General features: G+C 42.3%; 1 protein-coding gene across 3 annotated transcripts; it reads left to right on the forward strand.

Annotated features, from left to right (window-relative positions):
- The first annotated feature begins 3,588 nt into the window (after nt 1–3,588).
- Nucleotides 3,589–27,931, forward strand: ZBTB5 (zinc finger and BTB domain containing 5). 3 transcript variants are annotated; one of them, XM_073345732.1, is made up of 2 exons: nt 3,589–3,749; nt 22,988–27,931. In XM_073345732.1, exon 2 carries the CDS (start codon nt 22,992–22,994, stop codon nt 25,017–25,019), a length of 2,028 nt encoding a protein of 675 aa, XP_073201833.1. In that variant the 5' UTR covers nt 3,589–3,749; nt 22,988–22,991; the 3' UTR covers nt 25,020–27,931. The 3 variants fall into 3 exon arrangements, with proteins under 3 accessions (XP_073201833.1, XP_073201834.1, XP_073201832.1); XM_073345733.1 differs by lacking the exon at nt 3,589–3,749 and adding an exon at nt 3,916–4,009; XM_073345731.1 differs by lacking the exon at nt 3,589–3,749 and adding an exon at nt 18,359–18,858.
- Nucleotides 27,932–27,959: the final 28 nt, after the last annotated feature.

A 27,959-nucleotide genomic window follows, 5' to 3' on the forward strand; every position in this document is an offset into this window, starting at 1 on the left:
GCCGGGCCCTGCGCTGCGCTGCGCTGCGCTCAGTGGCCCGCTGCGCGGCGGAGAGCTGCCCTGCCGCCGGGTCGGCGCGCCGGTCCGCGGGCCGCTCAGCGCTGGTCTCCCCCTGCCTCGGGCTCGCAGCTGCTCCGATTCACGAGGAAAGGGGGCCTGGGGCCATCTCATTTCTGGGGCCGCCTCTGCATCTTCTGCGGACAGTGATATTTTTGTAACCAGTTTTGTGCCTTGTGTCAACCCTAAGAGGACAAGAGGAATTGCAAGCCGTGGGCAGTATCTGCATTAAATACAGCAGGGTTGGAGCAAGCTTCTGAAGAGCTTCCGAGGAAGTACGTCTGCTTACCACGACATGGCAAATGTCGGGAGACTCTTACAATCAAACATAACACACTGACCGAATAGATCGCTTGGCAACAGACCTACCACCATCTGCGTCCTTTGGTCAATAACACTTTCGCAAAGAGACCCCGTCTGCTGTTCATTGCTGTTTAATTTCAGTCAAAGTTGTGCCTGGTTTACTAAGAACTTCAGGAGTTGCCCCATTATATTTATTATTTGAAGGGCTGAACTTTATAAGTGTGACCCACAATTTTAAACTGTCCATCTTAAGCAAGAGCTGAGGTGACTCTCTCAGGAAGAAAGGCAGAGTATGGGGGGCGGGGGGAAGGGTGCGTTTGAGAGAAAGGAGACCCTGTTTCACCAGAGCTCATTTGAACTCTTGTTTCAAAAGCCTCTTTTATCATGTGGGGCTGCACCATAGCTTAGTCCGGTCCAGAATAGTTATTTCCTTTTTTGCCATCTGTTCTTTTGCGAAACCACATCCCTATTTGACAACTAATGATTCTTCCTGTTCCCAAATGTACATAAATAGTTGTCAATATTATCCTTAAGCACTCTGCTTCCAGTTGAGGTCCCCTCACACACATATACCCCCTTTCTCTAGGGACAGTTGTTGGTCTACTTACAACTATCACTTGGCTAACAGTCAACTTTTAACATTCTTCAAAGAACATCGTAGTGGCCAGTCTTTGGGTACATGTTAACTGGAGTGTGTGTCCCCCAGACCAGCTTTCTAGACCAACAGTTTTCTGTCATGCCAACAGGAAAAAAGTGTAGACAAAGGATATTAGGTAGAATTTTGATATTAATAAGATAAGAGATATGAGGTGTCTTTGGATAGCAATACAAAACAATTCTAGGAATAATATCTCCAGATACAGGTAACTATCATAGATGACAGGTTTCAGAGTAACAGCCGTGTTAGTCTGTATTCACAAAAAGAAAAGGAGTACTTGTGGCACCTTAGAGACTATCATAGATGTTGATGAGTCTCATTGGCTGCAGGCTGCTGATTCTTTAAGAAGTGAATTAAAACAATCTGCATGAAGGGAGGGAAAAGCTGAATGATAGATGGTGCCCATAGCCATTGTCTCCTCTTGTTGTCACAGCCTATGTCAGTCTGTCACTTCGGAGCCTATGGTTGAGGTAAGCTTATTTTAGATCACAGAGAAGCAGGACACTGTGTTATTTCTGTTTTAAAATAAGTCACACTGTACAGATACTTGAACTCAAGCTTGCAAAATCCTTTGGGAGCTACCACTGCTCCTCTTGGCCTATATTGCATGATGTCATTTGTGAAATTACTGGCATCCATAGGAAGACCTTGACACAGCACATTGCAACGATGGATGGAAGGAAGAAAATCCTGCCCGCACTGCAATGTTAATTTTTCTTCCTGTCTACTGGCTGGTTCGTGCAAGAGGATAGAGTCTGCTGCTACCAACCAATGGAATTATTACTTTTTTCAGTTCAAATGATAAAAGCTCATTGCTTTAGTGCTGAGGTTTGAGATTCAAACGCTGCTGAAGACCCAAATGGAGGAAGGAGAGGAGAGTGCTGTTACATATTGGCATCCAACATGGCGTGTAATTTTATAAGGACCTGTCTACTGTAGCAAACTGGTTCATTACCGACAGTGGGTCTGTGTCTTAATGGCTGGGATTTAAAGCAATTTTTTGTGTTAGTTCTGTGCAGGGATTTCTAGCGGTCTGGCTTATTAGTATTTTTGTATCTGTTCTTCCCAATGTCTGATGCATGGTTGATTTAAACTTTCATCTAATGTATTTGTAAGCTGCTTTAGTTAAGATGGCTCTAAATGTTGTATTATTTTCTGAATATTAATAAGGGAGGATAAACTCGTCCTTGTTCTCTGCAGCCATTATTGGTGCTGGAGGAATGCCTGGTACTGGGACAATCTATACTCATTGCTATATTTGCTTTCCACAAGCTACTCTTAGTATAACTTATTGAGTGATGTACCGAAATATTTGGATGCTAATATTTTAATGGTATCATTACATTTATTAACCTTAATTTGGGATATTACAGATTATATACAGTATGTTTTTATGTTTTATATTTTATGACTTTTAAACCAAACTTTGTACTTTTATATAATTTAAGCATTATACTCAGATATATAGAAACTGTTTTCTTAACATGTGTATTAGATAATTTTAACATTATCTTTAATAACAATTTTAAATCTATTTGTTTTCTCGTGCGGTTTGTCCCAATCAGTACAGTTGGTAGTTACAGTCAGGCCCGAAAATTTTCTCCTGTTTGTGGAGTGGGTTGAATTATGCTTCTGGAAGACTTTAACAATCATTTATGGATAGGTTTTTACTTATTTAGTGAAGCGTTGGCAACTCTTGTGATTTTTATCATCTCATCATCTCACAATTTTTGATGTTTCCCTTCCAGCCCCAGCTCCTGCAGGCGCAGAATTATATGAAAATCTCAGCTTTCATTTTTATTAAAAAGCAAATTTGTGGCCTTCACAAATGCAGATAAAACCTTGGGAACATGACTCAAGTGCAGCCTAAAGGCTCAAAAACCAGAATGGAAAGGAAAATAACACAATGTTAATTTTTTTAAAAGAGTCTCATGATTTCTAATACAGCTTCATGATTTTTGGAGCCTGACTCATGATTTTTGAACGTCTGGGATTGGCAACAGTTCTGCTTTTACAGCCGGCTGGAAAACACCCTGGAGCATCGCTTTCCAAGCCCTGGTACCTAGGCCTCCGATGAGCGTGAGTGCAGAGTTTCCATCCTGCTTTAACAGGCTCTGGGCTCTGATGTGGGGCTCTGGCTGGTCCTGCAGGATGGTGGGTGCAGTGGGGTCCAGCTCAGGATGGCCAGGGTGGGATGCCAGGCCAATGAACGTGGGGTAAGGGAGAAGGGGGGAAGCCCTAAAGTGGGCGAGCGCTGAAGCTCTTGGGAGGCTGCAGTTCTGGTTGGGAGGGAAGGGGGCGCTCCTGAGCCTCAGCCTGCAGTGAAATCACGTTCTGATTGGATTATGGAGGACATGTCCAATCAGCGAGCAGTTTATTGATAAACCCCCTGGAGCACGGCGGTGTTATCAGCAAACCGATGGCTGACTGGCTAAGGCTACGCCTCAGAGCGCTCAGGGCAGCGAATGGCGCCCTGGGATTGGCTAGGAGTTTCGCATCCCGGGAGGCTCCGGAGCCTTTTTTCTTCTCGTCCCCACCCACCCCGCTGATTGGCCGCCATACGATGGCGTCACTTCCTGCTGCCGGCGAGGCCGTTGCTGTGTCCGGAGTGGAGGGGGGAGGAGACCGGAGCGAGGTGGAGAGGAACCCGCCGGGGCCGAGAACGACGGCCCCCCCCCGGCCCGGAGACGCAGAGCCGCGGGAGGGGAGGGGACGGGACGGCACGGCGCAGGTGAGGCAGGCCCGAGGCGGCGGGTGGGAGAGGCTGCGCGCGCTGCGCCGGGGGCGCGCGCGAGACAGGGCGGGCGCGCGCGGGCGCGAGCTGTGTTTGGGGAGGTTTGTTCTCTTGTCAGCGCTTGTCTCGCCGATGCGGGGGAGGGAGTGAGGAGGGGGACCGGGGTCCTGCGCATGCGCCGGGGCCTGGGAGACGGCGCGATTAGTGTCCCCGACACTAGACAGTCTGAGCGGGAGGGGCGGGGTCTCGGCCGGCTGGTGAGTGACAGGGCGGCGGCGGGGGGGGAGGCCCTATGGCCAGGGCTCAGGCTGGCACCGGGCCCCCCATCCATGCCCCTGCAGGCTGCCCTCGTCTACCCCCCGCAGGGACAGACAGACCCTAGCCCCGCCCCTGCCCCCGCAGTCTGCCCTCACCTACCCGTCCCTGGCCCCCCTGCAGGGACAGACAACCCAGCCTCGCCCCCCCTTAGGCTGCCCTCATCTGCCCGCCCCACCCCCGCAGGCTTCCCTCGTCTCCCTGCCCCCAGCCCCCTGCAGTGACAGATCTGTCTGTAGGCGCCCCCCACTGCATCCTTCCCTCATCTGTCCACCCTGAGCCTTCCCTTCAGGCTCCCATGATCGCCAGACCCTGTCCCCGTCCCCACTCCATGCAGGTTCCCCTCGTGTCCCGTTAGCTCTTTGTTACTTGTTGGGGAGAATTGAGTCCCAAAATTCTCCAAGACTGGAGGTGGGGAGAGCTGTAGTGACGTTCCCCCAGGTTGGGTACCCCTGAACAAGTGTGTGCATGGGGGGGAGGGGGGGATGTCTGTCGTGAAAACCACCAGGTCTGAAGATCTGTCTTGTGCACGTAGGTGGAATTCCTATGGGGAGTGGGTTGACAGTCATACCTGCAATCTCTCACCATTTGTGCTGGAAATTCTACCCAAGTCCTCACATTTGTGCAGCTTTGTAACAGGTGTTACAACTGGAAGTTGTAGTAGACACATTGAAAAATAATTATAGGGCCAGGTCCGGTCATTCTGAACTGAGCAAAATCTTGCTGACTTCATTGTGGGGGTTACCTGTGTGAGTGAAGGACTGCAACATGGAACCCCTAGTCATTGGTTAGTGCTACTGAACCAATTGTGGTTGCATAAGAATACTTAAGTAGATGATAAAAATGTGGTGTGTGTTATATTAAAAACACAGCTACCGGTTAATGTGTAATTTGCAGAAAACCAACGGGAGCTTTTTTATACTTATATCCGCCTTTATACTCATGTTGCAGTATAGATTTTCTCTTGGCAATTCAAATATTTGTCAACTCACACAAATCTTTCACTTTCAAGGCATCATTCATGCTACTGAGACTTCTAAGCCAGAAGGGAATGAGGTCTTCCAAAACAGCATTTGACATACTGCAGAATCTAGTGAAATGAAGTTGCCATTTGATCTTTGCTGCAAGACTCTATGAAACACTTTTTTAAAAATGTGTGATTCTAAGCAAATCAAGTGTTACAAAATCATGTGACCAAGTATGTGAAGCAGAGTTTTCAAAAAAGAACCTTTTGCAGATTTTTTTTTTAAAACTTGGATAGTGAATGATCAAAAGTGTGAAATGTAGGGGTAGTGTGGAAACCATTCTAAATCTGTACTACTATGAGTGACTTGCTGTTCAAGTAGGTGTGAAACAAGTTTTGGCATAGCTTAGTTCTTTAGTTTGGCACCAGGTTACCTTCCTAGTGCACCCACTCACTTCTAACAACTACTCCTCCCCCCTGCTCCCCTTCTCCCAGACCTCCCCCACTTCTGGTTTGATTATTTGGAATTTTCAGAGAATAAAGATAATTTTAGGTGACTGTTTTAGAACTACTATTGGCTTGCATTTATAACATTGAACTAGTTCTAGCAAATGTAATGGAAGGTACAACAAATGGGTGCAATGTGTTACAAAACAAACTGCCAAAGTACAAAAAGATAGTTGTCTGTAGACTGTACGGAGGTCATTTGGCAGCTGCATTTTGTGATGACCTGTTCTGTCCATTCCTTCTGGGGAACCTGGCTTGGCCACTGTCAGAAGACTGGATTCTGGGCTAGATGGACCTTTGGTCTGACCCAGTATGGCTGTTCTTAAGTTCTTTTATTTATATGTTTAGGATCTACATTTTTTTTACACAATCGTACTATCAAAGACAAATTCGGCAAAGGTCAAACTAGTAACCATGTGGCTACTGTTACACTTCGATATAAAATGAAATATGTAACACAGCAAAGAGAGCATGTATATATTGCTGTGTTCTAAATTTAGGCAGCCTGTTAGTTGCTACTTTTTTCTATTAACTTTGTTGTCACTGTTTAAATTATTCAGTGATTGTAACAGTTCATTTCTAGTTCATTATTTCCCATAACTAAAAGTAATTAGTTTCGACATGATAAATGAATTTCTCTTTAAAAAACTTGTGGCTGAGGTTTCTAGAAGAGTTAAAATTACAAAGTTATGGTTGTTACTTCGGCCATCAATATTTTTATGAATTAGTACATGCTAAAATGTCTGGAATCCTATTATGGATTTGTATAAAAGACTGTACAACACAGACTTTCCGTTAATAGTGGTTCAAATTACACTGCCATGAGAAGACATATTCTTGAAATAATTTTAATATTAATAGGTTTAAGGAGGCCAGAAGCAGGAGAGTATGTCAAATCTCAGTTAAAATGCAGTATTGATTTGCTGGAGACATGTCTAATTTATAGATAAAATAATCTGCTTTGGAAGTTAAAATCATGAAGAAAATTGATTGAGCCCATGTATCATCTACAGTGGAGAAGGCACAAAGGATATTTGTCCCTTTGGCCTGCTTTAAATTTTTCTGGTAAAAATGTATTTCTCCATTCTGAGTTAAACTAAATCATCATTGGTTACATGACTAGAATTTAAAAACCGCATGCAGAGATTTGTAGATTCCACAGCCAGCAGAAACCACTATGATCATTTATTCTGACTTCCTGTTTAACACAGGTCATAAAACTTCCCCAAAATATTTCCTAAAGCAGATCTTTTAGAAGAAACATCCAGTCTTGATTAAAAAATTGTCAGTGATTGAGAATCCACCACGAACCTTGGTAAATTATCCATTGGTTAATTACTCTCACTGTTAAAAACTTATGCCTTGTTTCCAGGCTGCTTCAGAATTAGCAAGGGTTGAGAGAAGTCCTTGAATTTCTAGTAAATGGTAAAGTGAGGTTGATGCATTAGATTTAGAAGTTTAATGCCCTGTTGGGCAAGATGGTATCATGCTCAGGTATCTGTGGCTGCTTTTTCTCCTGGGATACTTAAATGCAGCTCTCTTTGGCTCCATATGGTATTTGAGGTTAGATGCATGGACAGAGGATTGCTTTTAAATGGGAAAGCTGGAAACTGAATTTTCTTCTTAAAGTTGGGGCCTCCATTTGAGAGGCAGGTGGTAGATAGCAGAGAGGCCATCCTATGGATTTGTTCAGCTTTTGCAGATCAAGATGGAGATTGGGAATACAAGTGTTATGTTATGATGCAGCGGTAGCAAGGCCGTAAGTAAAGTTACAGGAAAAGTTTCATTTTTATGGGAGTGTTAAAGCTTCATTTTTCAGAAATGCTGTAAAACTGACGAAAGATAGAAATTAAAACTGACGTAAATCTGAAGTTTTCATGGTGGTTTGGCGCTGGTCAGGCTGATACAAATGGAACAATAAAACAATAATCATAGAAATGTAGACATGTATATTTCAGTAGAAATATAGAAAGAGGCCACCTAGTCCTAGTTCTGCTGCTCCCCACCCTCAACCCCCAAACACACACTGAAGGAGGGTTAAATATATCTAGATTGTCCCTGAGAGCCGTTTGGCTAACCTGTTTGTAAAAACCTGCATTGATGGGAATTCCACAACCTCCCTATGTAACTTGTTCCAGTGCTTAACTGTCCTTTATAGTTTTGTTGTTAGGAAAAACTTTCTATCTAAATATCCTTTGCTTCAAACTAAGCTAATTACTTCTTGTCCTACCCTTGTTGGGCTTGGAGAACAATTGATCACTGTCCTTTTTAAAACAACCTGTTACATATTTGAAACTACCTCTTCTCTAGACTAAGCATGGAAAGAGTGAAAGAATTGGACATTTTTTCCAAACATTTAATTATTTTTGTTGGTCTGATCTTGACTCTTTGCAGTTTGTTCTTATCTTTCCTTAAAAAGTGATGCCCAGAGCTGGACGCAGTACTCTAGCTGAGGCCTCACCAGTGACAAGTAGAGCCGAACAATTATATCCTGTGTGCTACATATGACACTGCTGTTAATGTGTCCCAGAATGATCACTTTTGAATGTGGCATCCCCCTTTTTTATCCCTTTAGACAAGTGTGTAAACTCCTTGGATCTGATTTTTGCATCACACTTTACCCACATCTGCAGAGTAGGTATTTGTTTCTATTCTTCTTACATAATTTCCACCAGTTTAAGTTTTTATATATACCAACATGAAGTGAACATATGGAGCACTTTTGAAAGTGAGTTGCCTATATGGAACTTAATACAAGATAATGTTTCTGCCATCCCCAGATTGTTCTGTAGCAGTTAGAGGAAGAGATAGAGAGTGCCACTATACTGGTAGCTCAGAGAACAGTTCCCTGAGCTGAGAACCAGAGAACATGACTTCAGATCTTACACAGTTTATAGTTCCATGCCCTTCACCACCTTTATCAACCAAGGCCATGACCCCAACCCTACAAGTCAGTCAAGTATAAGTTGCCACCTGTACCTTACCTCCACACTTTCCCTTTAACAAATAGATGTTAGAAAAGGTCATTTCAGATGCACTAAGGCCAGGTCCAAACTTAGAACATAGACTGACCTAGCTAAATTGCTCAGAGCTGTAAAAAATTTCACATCCTGGGTAAAGTGATTAAGTTGACTTAACCCCCACTGTAGACACAGATAGGTAAGTGGAAGAATTCTTCCATTGACCTAGTTACTGCCTCTCGATGGAACAACTCCTGGCAACATAGAAAGTGTCTATGCTACAACAGGTTTCAGCGTAACAGCCGTGTTTGTCTGTATTCACAAAAAGAAAAGGAGTACTTGTGGCACCGTAGAGACTAACCAATTTATTTGAGCATAAGCTTTCGTGCGCTACAGCTCACTTCATTGGATGCATACTGTGGAAAATACATACAAACCATGAAAAAATGGGTGTTTACCACTACAAAAGGTTTTTTTCTCCCCCCACCCCACTCTCCTGCTGGTAATAGCTTATCTAAAGTGATCACTCTCCTTGCAATGTGTATGATAATCAAGTTGGGCCATTTCCAGCACAAATCCAGGTTTTCTCCCCCCCCCTCCACACACACAAACCCACTCTCCTGCTGGTAATAGCTTATCTAAAGGTTTCAGAGTAACAGCCGTGTTAGTCTGTATTCACAAAAAGAAAAGGAGTACTTGTGGCACCTTAGAGACTAATCAATTTATTTGAGCATAAGCTTTCGTGAGCTACAGCTCACTTCATCGGTTGCATACTGTGGAAAGTGTAGAAGATCTTTTATACACAGAAAGCATGAAAAAATACCTCCCCCCACCCCACTCTCACAAATCCTGGGAGACAGGCCAGTCCTTGCCTACAGACAGCCCCCCAACCTGAAGCAAATACTCATCAGCAACCACATACCACACAACATAGAATCATAGAATATCAGGGTTGGAAGGGACCCCAGAAGGTCATCTAGTCCAACCCCCTGCTCAAAGCAGGACCAATTCCCAGTTAAATCATCCCAGCCAGGGCTTTGTCAAGCCTGACCTTAAAAACCTCTAAGGAAGGAGATTCTACCACCTCCCTAGGTAACGCATTCCAGTGTTTCACCACCCTCTTAGTGAAAAAGTTTTTCCTAATATCCAATCTAAACCTCCCCCACTGCAACTTGAGACCATTACTCCTCGTTCTGTCATCTGCTACCATTGAGAACAGTCTAGAGCCATCCTCTTTGGAACCCCCTTTCAGGTAGTTGAAAGCAGCTATCAAATCCCCCCTCATTCTTCTCTTCTGCAGGCTAAACAATCCCAGCTCCCTCAGCCTCTCCTCATAACTCATGTGTTCCAGTCCCCTAATCATTTTTGTTGCCCTTCGCTGGACTCTCTCCAATTTATCCACATCCTTCTTGAAGTGTGGGGCCCAAAACTGGACACAGTACTCCAGATGAGGCCTCACCAATGTCGAATAGAGGGGAACGATCACGTCCCTCGATCTGCTGGCTATGCCCCTACTTATACATCCCAAAATGCCATTGGCCTTCTTGGCAACAAGGGCACACTGCTGACTCATATCCAGCTTCTCGTCCACTGTCACCCCTAGGTCCTTTTCTGCAGAACTGCTGCCTAGCCATTCGGTCCCTAGTCTGTAGCTGTGCATTGGGTTCTTCCGTCCTAAGTGCAGGACCCTGCACTTATCCTTATTGAACCTCATCAGATTCCTTTTGGCCCAATCTTCCAATTGGTCTAGGTCCTTCTGTATCCTATCCCTCCCCTCCAGCGTATCTACCACTCCTCCCAGTTTAGTATCATCCGCAAATTTGCTGAGAGTGCAATCCACACCATCTTCCAGATCATTTATGAAGATATTGAATAAAACCGGCCCCAGGACCGACCCTTGGGGCACTCCACTTGATACCGGCTGCCAACTAGACATGGAGCCATTGATCACTACCCGTTGAGCCCGACAATTTAGCCAGCTTTCTACCCACCTTATAGTGCATTCATCCAGCCCATACTTCCTTAACTTGCTGACAAGAATACTATGGGAGACCGTGTCAAAAGCTTTGCTAAAGTCAAGAAACAATACATCCACTGCTTTCCCTTCATCCACAGAACCAGTAATCTCATCATAAAAGGCGATTAGATTAGATTAGTCAGGCAGAACCACTAACACAGGAACCTATCCTTGCAACAAAGCCCATTGCTAACTGTGCCCACATATCTATTCAGGGGACACCATCACAGGGCCTAATAACATCAGCCACACTATCAGAGGCTCGTTCACCTGCACATCCACCAATGTGATATATGCCATCATGTGCCAGCAATGCCCCTCTGCCATGTACATTGGTCAGACTGGACAGTCTCTACATAAGAGTAAATGGACACAAATCAGATGTCAAGAATTATAACATTCATAAACCAGTCGGAGAACACTTCAATCTCTCTAGTCATGCGATTACAGACATGAAAGTTGCAATTCTTCAACAAAAAAACTTCAAATCCAGACTCCAGCGAGAAACTGTTGAATTGGAATTCATTTGCAAATTGGATACAATTAACTTAGGCTTGAATAGAGACTGGGAGTGGCTAAGTCATTATGCAAGGTAACCTATTTCCCCTTGTTTTTTCCTAACCCCACCCCCACCCCGCAGACGTTCTTGTTAAACCCTGGATTTGTGCTGGAAATGGCCCACCTTGATTATCATACACATTGTAAGGAGAGTGATCACTTTAGATAAGCTATTGCCAGCAGGAGAGTGGGGTGGGGGGAGGTATTTTTTCAAGCTTTGTGTGTATAAAAGATCTTCTACACTTTCCACAGTATGCATCTGATGAAGTGAGCTGTAGCTCACGAAAGCTTATGCTCAAATAAATTGGTTAGTCTCCAAAGTGCCACAAGTACTCCTTTTCTTTTAGCTTATCTAAAGTGATCGCTCTCCGTACAATGTGTATGATGATCAAGGTGGGCCATTTCCAGCACAAATCCAGGGTTTAACAAGAACGTCTGGGGGGTGGGGGTTAGGAAAAAACAAGGGGAAATAGGTTACCTTGCATAATGACTTAGCCACTCCCAGTCTCTATTCAAGCCTAAGTTAATTGTATCCAATTTGCAAATGAATTCCAATTCAACAGTCTCCGCTGGAGTCTGGTTTTGAAGTTTTTCTGTTGTAATATCACAACTTTCATGTCTAATCGCGTGACCAGAGAGATTCAAGTGTTCTCCGACTGGTTTATGAATGTTCTAATTCTTGACATCTGATTTGTGTCCATTTATTCTTTTACATAGAGACTGTCCAGTTTGACAGAGAGGCATTGCTGGCACATGATGGCATATATCACATTGGTAGATGTGCAGGTGAACGAGCCTCTGATAGTGTGGCTGATGTTATTAGGCCCTGTGATGGTGTCCCCTGAATAGATATGTGGGCACAGTTGGCAACGGGCTTTGTTGTAAGGATAGGTTCCTGGGTTAGTGGTTCTGTTGTGTGGTATGTGGTTGCTGGTGAGTATTTGCTTCAGGTTGGGGGGCTGTCTGTAGGCAAGGACTGGCCTGTCTCCCAAGATTTGTGAGAGTGTTGGGTCATCCTTCAGGATAGGTTGAAGATCCTTAATAATGCGTTGGAGGGGTTTTAGTTGGGGGCTGAAGATGATGGCTAGTGGTGTCCTGTTATTTTCTTTGTTAGGCCTGTCCTGTAGTAGGTAACTTCTGGGAACTCTTCTGGCTCTATCAATCTGTTTCTTCACTTCCGCAGGTGGGTATTGTAGTTGTAAGAATGCTTGATAGAGATCTTGTAGGTGTTTGTCTCTGTCTGAGGGGTTGGAGCAAATGCAGTTGTATCGTAGAGCTTGGCTGTAGACGATGGATCGTGTGGTGTGGTCAGGGTGAAAGCTGGAGGCATGCAGGTAGGAATAGCGGTCAGTAGGTTTCTGGTATAGGGTGGTGTTTATGTGATCATCGTTTATTAGCACTGTAGTGTCCAGGAAGTGGATCTCTTGTGTGGACTTGACCAGGCTGAGGTTGATGGTGGGATGGAAATTGTTGAAATCATGGTGGAATTCCTCAAGAGCTTCTTTTCCATGGGTCCAGATGATGATGATGTCATCAATATAGCACAAGTAGAGTAGGGGCGTTAGGGGACGAGCTGAGGAAGCATTGTTCTAAGTCAGCCATAAAAATGTTGGCATACTGTGGGGCCATGCGGGTACCCATAGCAGTGCCGCTGATTTGAAGGTATACATTATCCCCAAATGTAAAATAGTTATGGGTAAGGACAAAGTCACAAAGTTCAGCCACCAGGGTTGCTGTGACATTATCGAGGATACTGTTCCTGATGGCTTGTAGTCCATCTATGTGTGGAATGTTGGTGTAGAGGGCTTCTACATCCATAGTGGCCAGGATGGTGTTATCAGGAAGATCACCGATGGATTGTAGTTTCCTCAGGAAGTCAGTGGTGTCTCAAAGGTAGCTGGGAGTGCTGGTAGCGTAGGGCCTGAGGAGGGAGTCTACATAGCCAGACAATCCTGCTGTCAGGGTGCCAATGCCTGAGATGATGGGGCGCCCAGGATTTCCAGGTTTATGGATCTTGGGTAGTAGATAGAATATCCCAGGTCGAGGTTCCAAGGGTGTGTCTGTCCGGATTTGAGCTTGTGCTTTTTCAGGGAGTTTCTTGAGCAAATGCTGTAGTTTCTTTTGGTAACTCTCTCAGTGGGATCAGAGGGTAATGGCTTGTAGAAAGTGGTGTTGGAGAGCTGCCGAGCAGCCTCTTGTTCATATTCCGACCTATTCATGATGACAACAGCACCTCCTTTGTCAGCCTTTTTGATTATGATGTCAGAGTTGTTTCTGAGGCTGTGGATGGCATTGTGTTCTGCACGGCTGAAGTTGTGGGACAAGTGATGCTGCTTTTCCACAATTTCAGCCCGTGCACGTCAGCGGAAGCACTCTATGTAGAAGTCCAGTCTGCTGTCTCCTCCTTCAGGAGGAGTCCACCTAGAATCCTTCTTTTTGTAGTTGTTGGTAGGGAGGTCTCTGTGGATTAGTATGTTGTTCAGAGGTGTGTTGGCAATATTCCTTGAGTCAGAGACATCGAAAATAGGATTCTAGGTCACCACAGAACTGTATCATGTTCGTGGGGGTGGAGGGGCAGAAGGAGAGGCCCCGAGATAGGACAGCTGCTTCTGCTGGGCTAAGAGTATAGTTGGATAGGTTAACAATATTGCTGGGTGGGTTGAGGGAACCATTGCTGTGGCTCCTTGTGGCATGTAGTAGTTTAGAAAGTTTAGTGTCCTTTTTCTTTTGTAGAGAAGCAAAGTATGTGTTGTAAATGGCTTGTCTAGTTTTAGTAAAGTCCAGCCACGAGGAAGTTTGTGTGGAAAGTTGTTTTTTGAGAGTATCCAGTTTTGAGAGCTCATTCTTTATCTTTCCCTATTTGCTGTAGAGGATGTTGATCAGGTGGTTCCACAGTTTCTTTGAGAGCGTGTGGCACAAGCTGTCAGCATAGTCTGTGTGGTATGTAGATTGTAATGGATTTTTTTACCTTCAGTCCTTTTGGTACGATGTCCATCTGCTTGCATTTGGAAAGGAAGATGATGTCTGTCTGTATCTGTACAAGTTTTTTTATGCAGTTAATAGATTTCCACTCCATATGGCTAAATGCAGTGCCTTGCATAATGACAGGTTTCAGAGTAGCAGCCGTGTTAGTCTGTATTCACAAAAAGAAAAGGAGGACTTGTAGCACCTTAGAGACTAACCAATTTATTTGAGCATAAGCTTTCGTGAGCTACAGCTCACTTCATCGGATGCATACTGTGGAAAATACAGAAGGTGTTTTTATACATACAGACATGAAAGTTGCGATATTACAACAGAAAAACTTCAAAACCAGACTCCAGCGAGAGACTGTTGAATTGGAATTCATTTGCAAATTGGATACAATATTTCCAACATCCCTCCCCCCCCCCCCCCCCAGACGTTCTTGTTAAACTCTGGATTTGTGCTGGAAATGGCCCACCTTGATTATCATACACATTGTACAGAGAGTGATCACTTTAGATAAGCTATTACCAGCAGGAGAGTGGGGTGGGGGGAGAGAAAACCTTTTGTAGTGGTAAATACCCATTTTTTCATGGTTTCATTAGTCTCTAAGGTGCCACAAGTACTCCTTTTCTTTTTATGCTATAACAGCACAGTTGCAGCGCTGTAGCTGCTGTAAAGTAGAACCCAGGTCTCTAGTATCAAAACCCAAAATTATCCACTCAGCCATGATGCCTTTCAGAATGTTTGTTCTTTGCGTTTTTTCTTATCCTATCTCTGAGTATACCACATTGCTGCCATGAAGTTAGGGATAGAATCCAGAACCCCTGTCTCCAATTTTCTACCACTATTTAGCAAACCCACTAGGAAAGTGTGTGTCAAGTCCCCCTTCTAGTGAGTGTTCCCTTACAGGATAGCAATTACACCTGTAAGCCCAGGTGGTAAAGGTCTTGGCTAGGAATTTGCAGGGCTAGGATTCAAATTGACAACCCCATCATGATGTTATGGATCCACTGAGAAAATCTTTTAAAGATAATTTAATTTTCTTAGTGAAAAAAGAGTTGTTGTTTTTTACTTAAACCATTAGAATCTGTAAACTTTGATGTGATGGGCCAAAATACAAGTGTTTCACATTTTAATCATTTGTCACGCTTTGCTTTCAAGTGTCAGATATTGCAGGTTTGAAAGCTGAGAGATCTCTTCACGGGGGACAGGGCAAGGGACCTAGAAAAAAGAGGAACACACTATGTAGCCCTGCTGCCAGAGTGCAGGCTCGCATACGCTCTGCTGCTACAGTTGCTTTTGGCTATGTCAACCTCCAGAGGTGTACGAGAGGCAGTGTTGTGTTTCAGGAAGCAAGTGATGATGCTTGCTGCTTCGACTGATAAACTGTGCATTGCTGTTAATTACAGTAGATTGCGTTTGGACTCTGTAATTTCAGTAACTTTTAAATGGTGGTAAAATATTAGGGACAAAAGCTCTCCTGAGCCATGTCTTAGCCTTTTCTGGAGGGTCAAGGTGGCAGGAGCAGCTTTGGCAGTGCAGCTTGGCCCTCTGATTGCCAAGCAACTGCAGCTCACCCTCCCTGATACTGGGGAGTTAACCAGTGAGCTACACCAACTACCAACCCTGGATTTAAAAAAAACCCAAACCACAAATCTCTAGGAAGCTCCCACAAACTTCATTTAGTAATAAGGTTGTCAGTTTCATTATGTTTGGGTACATATTGCTTCTCTTTATCTGTTGGAGATGGAAGTGAAAACCTGAGGGAGTGTGCCACTGACCGTGTTCTTGGCAGTGAGAAGGTGACAGAGAACACAGGAGATGATTCCCTCACCTTATTTCCATGCTTTTAAGGTGTTTGGATGGACGGGGTATGTCCAGGTGCAACCTTAGCTGTCACTAAATTAAGATTTTGCATGTGTTTAACCAGAATATAACTTTAAAACTAATGACCTGTTTAGCTCTTTGTTCAAAGAGTTAATTCACTGAAAAAGTCAACTTCTTTGAGATTTTTCTCCATGGCTTATTAAATAAAATAAAAATCCAAGTGTTGAGGGATGAAAAGGAGAAAAAAGCATTCTTGATTTTCACTATTTAAATACCTGGACTTAAGTGTCTATTACGGTCTCCAAAGGAGTTTTTCTGTGGGTTTTGATACTTTTTGGCACAACAGGTGAGCACAGGACAAACACATTCTAATGTTGGCGAGATACAACCTTTTTGCTTAAGTTCTTTAACGTACCTTGGGCATCTTTTTGCGTATTAATTTTGTGCTAGGAATCCTTACAGATTTGGTGTCTGACACCTCAAACATATTTTAAATATTGAGGGTTTAGGGAGATGGGGAGGGGGTGACTCCAAGTAGTAAACTGCAAGCTGTTGGCTAGCAAGCAAGAAGCAACCCAATTGTAATACTAATAGTGATTTAGAGTGTTGTTACCTGTGTGCCAAGCTCCCTTTGATATTCAGTTTAACTATGGCGTATCTGAGACCATTGACACTAGGCCATGTCTACACTACTTCATATTTAAACTTTCATATGTCGGCAAAACACGTCGCTCAGAGGTGTGAAAAAAACACCCTGAGGGACATAAGTTTTGCGGGCATAAGCGCTCATGTGCACAGCACTATGTCGGCAGGAGACGCTCTCCCTTCAACATAGCTACTGCTGCTCGTTTTAGGTGGTGGTTTTATTATGTCGATGGGGGAAGCTCTCTCCAATTGGTATAGAGCAGCTACACAAGCAATCTTACAGTGGCACAGCTCTATCGGTACAGCTGTGCCGCTATAAGCTTGCTAGTGTAGACATGGCCTCCCCTCTTATGATGCAAAAACCTAGACTATCACACCATAAATACCTTCTTTAACCCATGTCAAATTTTTTTGGGGGGGAACTATAGGTTCAGTTTGTAATCTTTCTTTGGACGAGTGCTTTCAGTTATGATCGGATATGTCAAAAAGGATAGTTGGCGTAATAACTTTGAATGTCTTTTTAATTCTCACATTGGCTTTGGACAGAGCAATAAAAGAAATAGACTAATTAAAACCTATTTGTTAGCGTCTTCCAAAAGCTGAAAACCTATCCTTTTAAGTTAACATGTGTCATACTTATAAAAAACAAGCCTAGATATATTAAAATGGAAAAAGTAATGTTTTTATGTGCGGGGTTTTAATTTGGCCCTGAAACAAGTATTCATCCATTGGGAATCTTTCAGACTAGCTTTTTTTTTTTTTAAACTTCAGGCTTGTCTAATGAAGTTAAATTCCTTGTACCCATCTTTGGTTTAGAAGTGAAGTCTGTACAGTTCATAATTGATATTTATTTTCTATATCAAAATAAATTGCTTTGTCTCATTTCTATTGGAATCCATGAATCTGGAATTCTGTACACGCATAATGCACTTAATGCATGACTATATGCATATGAGAATATTCAGGTACGTGGTTTGAGTCTTACATGACATTTTGAAGTAAATGCATGGAATTGTAAGCCAATGTAAACATTAACTCTTTAAATTTGGAGACTGTCTCTTATATCTTGGGAAAGGAGTCAAAATTATGTTTCTGTGATTTGCCAGTCCTGTCTTAGCTGTTTCTATAGGGTCTGGTAGTCTCTGTCCTATAATATGCTTCAATATTACTATTGGTCTGTTTGCTTAAAAAAACTCTCCTGTAATCTTCTTAATCAGAAAGGTACAGACAGTGAAAAATGCCTTTTTTTAGGCAAGGGTCAATCTATAATACACTGAGATATTGTTTAACTTTACAGTTGTATTAATGGAAACTTAAAACCCCAAACCTTAACCACACTTCTGTTGTTGAACAGTGTTCATGTTGCTAAGCATACAACACAGTTTGGGTCCTGAGCTAGCAGGACCAGAAAGATCAGTGGAAAAATTATTTACAGAGAAAATAGGATCTTGCTCTTAAGGTTCACTAAATGTTTTTCTCCTAGATCTTACTACCATTTGTTTTTTCTTTTTTCACTGGAGAAAGCAGAGTGCATACTGTCCACTTCTGGCTCCGGTATGTCACGAGACATACAGCACAGGTGAAAAATTTATTGGACACTTGCTAGCTAGAGGCTCATGTGAGTTGGGGGAATTCCAGGGCTAATACTGTAGTGAAAAGCCCACTGTCCAGCATCACTGCTGAGATGGCTGATGACACTGGGATTTCTATCCCTAGAGTCTGATTCATAGACTCCAAAGCCAGAAGGAACTAGGGATGTAAAATATTAACTGGTTAATCGGTAAGCATTAGTTTTACCATTAACCCACCCTAACTGTTAATCCCCAGCCCATGGCCGGAGCAGCTGCGCCAGCCGGCCGACCCCGGCCCCAGCTAGAGCGCCCCACCTGCTCCGGCTGACCGGACGGAACGGCCCCGGGCTGGCCAGAGTGGCGCCAGTCCCTCTCCCTTTAATCGGTGAAACAATAAAATTTTAATCCGTTAACCGGTTAAATTTTTAAACGATATCTACATCCCTAGAAGGGACCATTGTGATCATCTAATCTCACCTCCTGTATAGTGCAGGCCATAAAACTTCCTCAGAATAATTCCTAGAGCATATCTTTTTGAAAAACAAGATTGGGGCCTCTGTTTTCAGTATCAATTTCTGGATAGTTGATGTGCGCCAGATGTGAAGATGACCCAGCCTCCAGCTGCTGCAAGAGTGGAGCATTCTTTTCCACCAAGTGTTTGATGCTCTACCTTTCCTTCAGCCTCCTTTTTTGGTGGTGTCATGTTCTCCTTCAAACAATTCTGGTATCTGCCTCTTCTGCTTGGGAAAACTGTAGCAGTAGCAAAAGGAATAAGGTATGATTTCACTTGTGCCTACAAAGTTCTGAATAACAACTGCAGATCTCATGAGTCTTAACTCTGAGCTGCTGATGATGATTGGAAAAGCAATATACGGCAGTCTCAAACACTAGAACAGTCTGTAAATAAACAAAGACAGCATTACATTTGTTTGTTTGGAGGATTATTTCACATCCTTAAGGGCTAGCTATTGAAATGAAAACTTACATGTTGAAGAAAGTAGTGGCTTAGTATCCATGTTTATGAGAGCTTCCTGCTGGCTAGTAGACTTCTTTTAATCCTTGACAGATCACTTACTATGTTAGTGCCCAGAGGTCCCGAATGAGATCAAGGCTCCTTGTGTATGTACATACATAGTAGGTAAGACACTCTGCCTTGAATAGTTTACTATCTAAATAAGCAAGGCAGACAGCATAGGCAAAAGGAACTATTACCCCAATTTTCAATCGGTAAAATGGGGATATGGGGTAAAATGAGTTGACCAAGATCACACAGGAAATCTGTGGCAGAGTTGGGCGTTGAACCCAGATCTCCTGAGTCACGATTCAGTGCCTTAACCACATGACCATCCTTCCTCTTCCTCTGTTTTTTAATTAGGGCATTGTAGGTGAATTTCCTTGTCCAGTTTGATATAAATATATATTTGTGAGAAGGTTAAGGTTGCAAAGACAAGCACACAAGTTAGGCAGTGCCAATATAAGGTTTGTCTGTGCAACTTGAATTTGGCCCCCTTATGTATATGCTTTGATAACCTTTGATTACATAATCGTATACTGTCCCCTCCTCTCTCCCTTCCTCCCACCCAGTGCCCCTGCCTTGTTCATTAGATGGGTAGTTATGCAGTATTTCTTTTATCTTCCACATTCAATGTAATATGAGCGTGACATAATTAACGCCAATTAACATGGCATTCATGATATTGCAGACAAAATAGATCTTGTCAAAGTAACTTGATATCTTGATTTGAAGAGATGACAAGTTTGTTTGTTTTTTGTATTCTTGTGCTTAGGAGCCCTAGACACAGACCCCATTGTGATAGGCACTCTACAAACACATGTAACAGACTTCTGTAAGGTATTGGACTTGGCACCATGTGATCTTTTGATTGAGGAACTAGAGTTATACAAAATGAACATGGTACATGTTAAATACGTTAAAAACTGGCTGATAGGTTGGGATTGGTTCTCAGCCTTATGGCATTTAATATTTTTATGAATGACCTGGAAGTAAACATAAAATCATGACCGTTAAAGTTTGAAGATGACCCAAAGATTGAGGGAGCGGTAAATAATGGAGAGGAGATTGAAACAGAGCAATAGAGATCACTTGGTCATCTGGATGTAAGAAAATGATATGTTTCAATATGGTCAAATGTTCAGATCACACATCTTGAAACAAAGGTATCCTGTCAAGCAGTGACTCTGAAAAACATTTGGGAGTTATGATGGATAATCAGCCAAATGTGAGCCTCCAGACCAACTCTGGCCAAAAGGGTTAATGTAATTGTAGGATGTATAAACAAGAGAGTATCACGTAGGAGTAGGGAGGGTTTTGTTACTTCTGTATTTGGCTCTGGTGCAACTGCTACTGGAATACTCTGTCCAGTTCTGATGTCTACAGTTCAAGAAGGATGTTAATAAATTGGAGAGGGTTCAGGGAAGAACCACAAGAATGATTAAAAGATGGGAAAATTATGCCTTAGATTAAAGTGAAATATGCAAGGAGCTCAATTTATTTTGTGTTTCTGAGAGAAGGTTAAAGGGTGACTTAACCACGATTTATAAGTACCCTACATGGGGAGCAGAAATTTGATGGTGAAGGGCTCTTCAGTCAACAGACCTAATATAACAAGATCCACCGACTGGAAGAGAGAGCTAGACAAACTTAGGCTAGAATAAAGGAACACATTTTTAACGTAAGGGTAATTAACCACTGGAATAGCTTACCAAGGGTTGTAGTGAATTCTCCATTGTTGGCAATTTTAAAATCAAGATTGGGTGTTATTCCTAAAAGAGATGCTGTCATTCAAACAGGAATTAATTCAAGGAAGTCTTATGGCCTGAGTTATGGAGGAGGTTATAATCTATTAATGTGTGGTCCTAATCTTCATTTAACAAACCCTGCGCTTAATACAAAATTATCAGTTTCCTTGTGCACATTTCTGTGGTGCTCTCCATAACATCTGTGAACTTCACAAACATTAATATGTCTTCATAACATCCCTATGAGATAAAGGCCAAAATCATCGAGTGTCCATTATTTTTGGGTGCCCAGCTTGAAACCATAGGGCTTTCAGAGTATTCAGCAGTTTTATTGCACTTTACATGTTCAGAGCACAGCTCCAGTTGACTATAGTTGCAATTGTGAGTGCTCACCAAATCTGGTGGCAGAAGTTTTGTTTTGGGCATTCAGAAAATGAGGAACCCACAATTGCAAGACAGCTGTGAATATTTTGACTTACATGACTTGTCCAGAATCACACAGGAACTCTGTGGCAGAGGCAGGAATAGAATTCAATTCTCTAGAGCGGCTTTAGCATCCTTAACCATTAGAATATCCTTTCTTTTCCTACAGTCCCCTGCCACATTCACTGAGCACCTTCCAACTTCTGCAACAAATGGAGAATGTGCCCTACAGGCAACACCCTAATTCACTATGCAACCCTGATTCATTCCGAGAGCACTGTCCGTCCAATCTGTGCACTGAATGAGATAGGGTCCTGGGGTAGAAGTGTAGTATGTGATCACGTAATTAAAAACTGTAATAATGCATACACACAAAGGAACTGAATTGTGCAACCTTGATTTTGAGTATTTCCTAATTTTTTGTGCAACCTCCACGTTAGAAAAATGTGGCTCTTATGTGACTTCCAATTTTTTTAATTTGGTTGCACATGATACAAATTAAATACACACATACAGTGACCGTCAAATTAGGTCAGTAATAGGGTTTGGATCTTTATATCCACAGCACAGTCCTCTACCACTTGAGCTAATGGAGTAACTGGTAGTGGTAATATGCTGTTATCTTTGCTGATAGCAGAAGAATGCAGAGACTGAAAACTCTTGGGTTAAATCCAGGTTTTGTAGGAGAGTGTTACCTAGTGGTTATAGATCCTTCTGTCTATCTCCTCCCCCCCCACCCCCTCGTCTGCTCCTCTCTTCTATCCAGTCCATCTGGCTCTTGCTCCCACCACGCACCCCTACCGCCTTTCTGCCTTCTGATTTGTGCAACACCTCTCCTTATTCCTCACCCCTCTGCATTTTTGGCAGGCAGCTTCCTCCTCCATGCTGCCTGGGTGCCAGCAGAGGGACCGTTGAGAACACAGGCAAGACAGGCTTCCTGCTGTCCGTTCTCTTGGCTGCTGGGAGGAGCAATTTCAAGGAAAGACTGGGGCTGGATAATGCTCAGTGAAGATGGAATCTTCAGAGAATTTAACTGCCACATTCTTAACAAGTCTGTATTGACCATGTGCTAACTGAGATTTTGTAGAGCCTGGGTAAATTTTTACTTGGGCTGCAAAAAGGACATCTCTAACCTCCTTGACCTCCCACACCCACCCCAAACTTCACACCCTTTCTTCAAAGTATGGAGGTGCTAGAGCTTTTCAGTGAATGGTTGCAATATATTTTTTTTAGCATGAGGAAATAACATATTTTCTCCTAATCTCGTTCTCAAACTGCAGAACTGTTTTAGCTAATACTTTCCAGCAAAATTTAGCCTAAGGGAGAGACCAGGCATGGGAATTTTAGCCTGAAGGGTTAAAGTTCGGTGAAGCTATAAGCAACTGAAAGTAGGGTCTTTATAATGGAAGATATCAGACACCTTTAACTATAGGTTATGTTACCAGCTCTGCTTATAATATGTTTGATAGTTAGCTGGGAAGTACATTAGAGAAAATCCTGAAAAAAGAATGAGTCTAGCAGAAGCTGCAGTTTTTCTATGCTCCTTCACAAGGTTGCCAGCATAAGTATTACAGCAATATGGTGGTGGTAAGTACAAGATCAGTTATTGATAGTTTGCCTCTGAGCCATCTGCATTCAAATTTTAAACCCTGGTTCATTGTGATAGAAATAGAACTTCAGCCATTTTTGTCTTACATTTTCCTCTTTTTTTTATTTTGTAGGATCATGGATTTTCCAGGACATTTTGAGCAAATCTTTCAACAGCTAAACTACCAGCGACTTCATGGTCAACTTTGTGACTGTGTCATTGTGGTGGGGAACAGGCATTTCAAAGCCCATCGCTCTGTTTTGGCAGCATGCAGCACACATTTTCGAGCTCTCTTTACTGTAGCAGAGGGAGACCAGACCATGAACATGATCCAGCTGGACAGTGAGGTAGTGACAGCTGAGGCCTTTGCTGCTCTGATTGACATGATGTACACCTCCACACTCATGCTTGGAGAGAGCAATGTTATGGATGTCTTGCTGGCAGCTTCTCACTTACATTTGAACTCTGTTGTTAAAGCATGTAAACACTACCTTACTACAAGGACGCTGCCAATGTCGCCACCTAGCGATAGAGTTCAAGAACAAAATGCACGCATGCAAAGATCTTTCATGCTTCAGCAGCTTGGACTGAGTATAGTGAGCTCTGCATTAAATTCCACCCAGAATGCAGAGGAACAACAAAATACTATGAACTCATCAATGAGAAGTAACATAGAACAGCGCACTACTTTTCCTATTCGGCGTCTCCACAAACGTAAACAGTCTTCTGAAGACCGGGCCAGACAGCGAATCAGGCCTACCATAGACGAGTCCATCATTTCAGATGTTGCCCCAGAGAGTGGGCAGTCAGTAGTTCATTCACGGGAAGAATTTTTTTCACCAGATTCACTGAAGATTGTGGACAATTCTAAAGCTGATGTTGTGACCAATAATCAGGAGGATAACACCATTATGTTTGATCAGTCTTTTGGTGCCCAAGAAGATGCCCAAGTGCCCAGTCAGTCTGACAACAGTGGAGGAAATATTTCGCAAATGTCCATGGCATCTCAAGCAACACAAGTAGAAACTAGCTTTGACCAAGAAGCTACTTCTGAGAAAAACAACTTTCAGTGTGAAAATCCGGAGATCAGTCTAAATGAAAAAGAACACATGAGGGTGGTGGTTAAATCTGAGCCCTTGAGTTCCCCAGAGCCTCAAGATGAAGTGAGTGATGTCACTTCCCAAGCAGAAGGCAGCGAATCTGTTGAAGTGGAAGGAGGAGTAGTGAGTGCAGAAAAGATAGAACTGAGTCCTGAAAGTAGTGATCGTAGCTTTTCTGACCCACAATCTAGTACTGATCGGGTTGGTGACATCCATATTTTGGAGGTGTCAAATAACCTGGAACATAAGTCTACTTTCAGTATCTCAAATTTTCTGAATAAGAGCCGAGGTGGCAATTTTGGTGCTAATCAAAACGATGACAATATTCCAAATACAACCAGTGACTGCAGAATGGATGGAGATGCCGCTTATTTAATGAGTCCAGAGTCTGGGCCTACTAATGGCCATTCCTCTGCTACTGTGTCTCATGTGGAAAATCCATTCAATGAATCTGCAGACTCTCACTTTGTTAGACCTATGCAGGATGTAATGGGTCTTCCATGTGTACAGACTTCTGGATACCGGGCAGCAGAACAGTTTGGGATGGACTTTCCAAGGTCTGGCTTGGGACTACACTCTTTATCAAGGGCAATGATGGGCTCTCCAAGAGGTGGAGCTAGTAACTTTCCCGGCTACCGTCGCATAGCCCCCAAAATGCCTGTTGTGACCTCTGTTAGAAGCTCCCAAATGCAAGATAGTACATCTAATTCCCAGTTGATGATGAATGGGACCAGTTCCTCTTTCGAAAATGGGCATCCTTCCCAGCCTGGTCCACCACAGTTGACCAGGGCATCTGCTGATGTTCTTTCAAAATGTAAGAAGGCCTTATCTGAGCACAATGTCTTGGTTGTAGAAGGTGCTCGCAAATATGCCTGTAAAATCTGCTGCAAGACTTTCCTGACCTTAACAGACTGTAAGAAGCACATCCGTGTGCACACAGGAGAAAAGCCTTATGCCTGTTTAAAGTGTGGCAAACGGTTCAGCCAGTCCAGCCATTTGTATAAACATTCCAAAACTACCTGCCTGCGGTGGCAGAGCAGCAACCTACCCAGCACTTTGCTTTAATACTTCCCCCCAAGCCCATACAAATAATGCCAATACAAATTGTAGGAACGTGAACTGAACTGTCTGGAATATTAACACTATTTTGTTCAAGACTACAGGTTAAGAAGCTGCCCTTGTAGTAAACACTTAAGTGTGATTGTGCCCCCCCCCCCCCCCCAAAAAAAAAAAAAAAGGTCTTGGCCCTGTAAAATGGGGATAATACCATACCTACCTCACAGGGGTGTTGTGAGGCTTAAACAACTGTTTGGACGCGCTTTGAGATGCTCTGAAGGAGGCACTATAGACGTATTAAGTATTATTATTATTATTATTATTATGTAAATGCAGGTCTTGGGCTTATGGGGATGCAATCCCTAAAACCAAGTAGTTCCTTTGCTGTGGGGGGAGGTGGGAGGGAAGAAATAGGTAGGAGGGAAGGGTGAAAATGTAGCCAGCTCCTAATTATGTTAAAGTAGCACGTTTCAAGGATGAGAAACTGAAGTGCAAATTTTTTTTAGGAATTTTGTAAAATTGTGAAAGTGTTTAAATAAATAACTTGTGAAATAAGTTGATACATTGAACAAAAATGCAAAGAGCTCTTTACTGTTACTAATGCAGATTGCATATCCTTAAAGAAAAACAATCTTGGATACACCTGTCTACCACAAAATGCTTTAAAATGTTAATTAGGAAAATAGTTGTAGGGGTTCTGAATGTATTTTTGGCTGTTTTCCTGTAATGGACACTGTAATGAAGGTGCTTACCTTGAGTCCAAGACAAGTAACGTTTGGACTGTTAGATGTGTATATAGTTTGAATACAGCAAGATCTCCTAGGTGTTTCACCATTTTTTTTCTGTAAAAACTTGTAATGAGTGATAAGTGACGTACTGTTTCTGTATGTGTTATTCTTAGCAGTATTTTAACCAACTTGTATTTCATATGTTAAAACTCCATATACATAGATGTCTGAAAAGAGCTTGTTATTGTCTACTTTATTTTAAATGGGGGATATGATCTGTGGTGGCTTCTTTTATTGTATAAGATAGTCTCTTACCCTTTCCAGATGCTGACAGTCAATCTGATCCAAGTTATTGTGTAAGCAGACTATCCTTTTCTGATGCTCTTATCTTCAGGCTTTTTAATTTCCTTCTTCATATACTTATTGTCCTCCCAACCATGGATTACTTTGATCTGAGGAACAGTCAGGAATAAGAGCCTGTCTTGCCATATTCATATGCTTCTCTGGATAAAATGTAGCAGTTGACTCTAATTCTTCAATTTAGAGAAGTATCATAAATGTACTTTCCCACAAGTAAAAATCCAACACAAATTTAATTTAAAAAATAGCACTGTACACCTTGTAAAACAAGTTCAGTAATCTGTTTCCCGTGAATCTCACAGATCTTATTTTAATTTCCTCTTCTTTGATACCATTGTAACTAAAAAAAGGAAAGGAGTACTTGTTGAGTACTTGCTGACCAGCGTTACTCCGTTTATGCAGAATTTGGGTTAGTGCTTCAGGACATCTGTCATATCCAGAAGAGACAGATCATGAGCATCTAATATAGCTAATTCTCAGAAGCAGCAGTTGGGGCTTTTTTTAATATAAAAAAAAGCATTTGCAAACTTTCCAACCTCCTCCTCCTCTTCAATCTGTTATGTAGCAAACTCATTCTGTGTCTGACTTCGATTAAACCTATGCTATTTTTTTAATAGGGATGTTGGCCTCCTGAAAAATCTTGGATTTATTTGAATGAAAGCTGAAAATTTAAATCCTTATTCCTCAGTTCTGTAGCTAGTTTAGTCTTGAGTGACTGAGACAGTTGAAACACTGGAACTAAACAATCATGGTCAGTACCACAGAAACACGGGACTCTGTATGAAACAATATCTGGCTGAGAGAGAAATAAAATGTACTCTTCTCTCCCGCTTTGTGGTGAGAAAACTGCCTAGGGGGTGTTAACATTTGATTTGCAATTTAAGCTTCTAAGGTAAGCAGGAACTTGGAACTATTATGAATGACATGATTCAATTTTTTTAAAACCTCACAGTCCCATGACTGTTTTTTAATGGTTACACTTCTGGCTTTTGTTTTTTTCAGGCACCAAGGAAATGTGCCAAGTTCATGAATAACATTAGAAAATGCTGCATTTTATGTGGTAATCATGTTGATGTCAAGGGACTAACAGTATTGTACTACATCAGTCTCACTGCATCTCCATTAAAACTAGATCATCACTACAATGCAGTGTTCTCTAATTTAATTTTATGTTGATGTGTGGCCTTATTGCTAATCTCTTGCCTTTTTCCAGTTTTGTTCCAAAACCTATTTTTTTCTATTTTCCAGCTGTTTTCTTTATCTAGCACCTGTGTCTAAAACTCTCCCACTCACAGGAAGAAAGCAGAGATGGGGGTGGGGCAATTAATGCACTTAATTTTAAGAATGAATATGAACATGTAAATGAAACCTGTATTTAACTGTACTTCTGGATCAGTTTTTATAATAAAACGTTTGTGGTTATGTGAAAGGCCATAGTGGTAGGGAGGGCTGCTCTCTTCAGAAACAACAACAAAGAAAAAAAATTAAAATAAACCTTGAATCTTTTAGATGTAACTAACTTAATTTTCAGCATATCAAATTATAGTGTTTCTAGGAGGACATATTACAGCTTCAGTAACCCATGTCTGACTGCTGTTGCTTTCTTGGTCTTCCTATGTGAAGCAATATCTCAGAATAAGCACTCACTACTGAACTGACCCATCTTGTAAAATGAGCAATATCTAATCTCCAAACCTGACAATTACAAAAATAACCTCACCCTGCTTGTGTTCAGACTTAATAGCCGAGCACTATAGTGCCATCTCACATGAAGCTATCAGTATGTTTATAGTGTTATGAGATGCATCTGAAAATAAACACTACATTTTTGTGCTGATGTGTCTGATTTGATTTAATTATT

This window comes from Lepidochelys kempii, chromosome 5 (genome assembly GCF_965140265.1).
Source record: "Lepidochelys kempii isolate rLepKem1 chromosome 5, rLepKem1.hap2, whole genome shotgun sequence".
Classification (NCBI taxonomy): Eukaryota; Metazoa; Chordata; order Testudines; family Cheloniidae; genus Lepidochelys; species Lepidochelys kempii.

Coding starts and splice junctions, on each gene's coding strand:
- ZBTB5 (XM_073345731.1), top strand. CDS start 18,785: ATGTTCTCCTTCAAACAATTCTGGTATCTGCCTCTTCTGCTTGGGAAA. Junction 18,859..22,987: donor GCAGTAGCAAAAGGAATAAG/GTATGATTTCAC, acceptor TTTATTTTGTAG/GATCATGGATTTTCCAGGAC.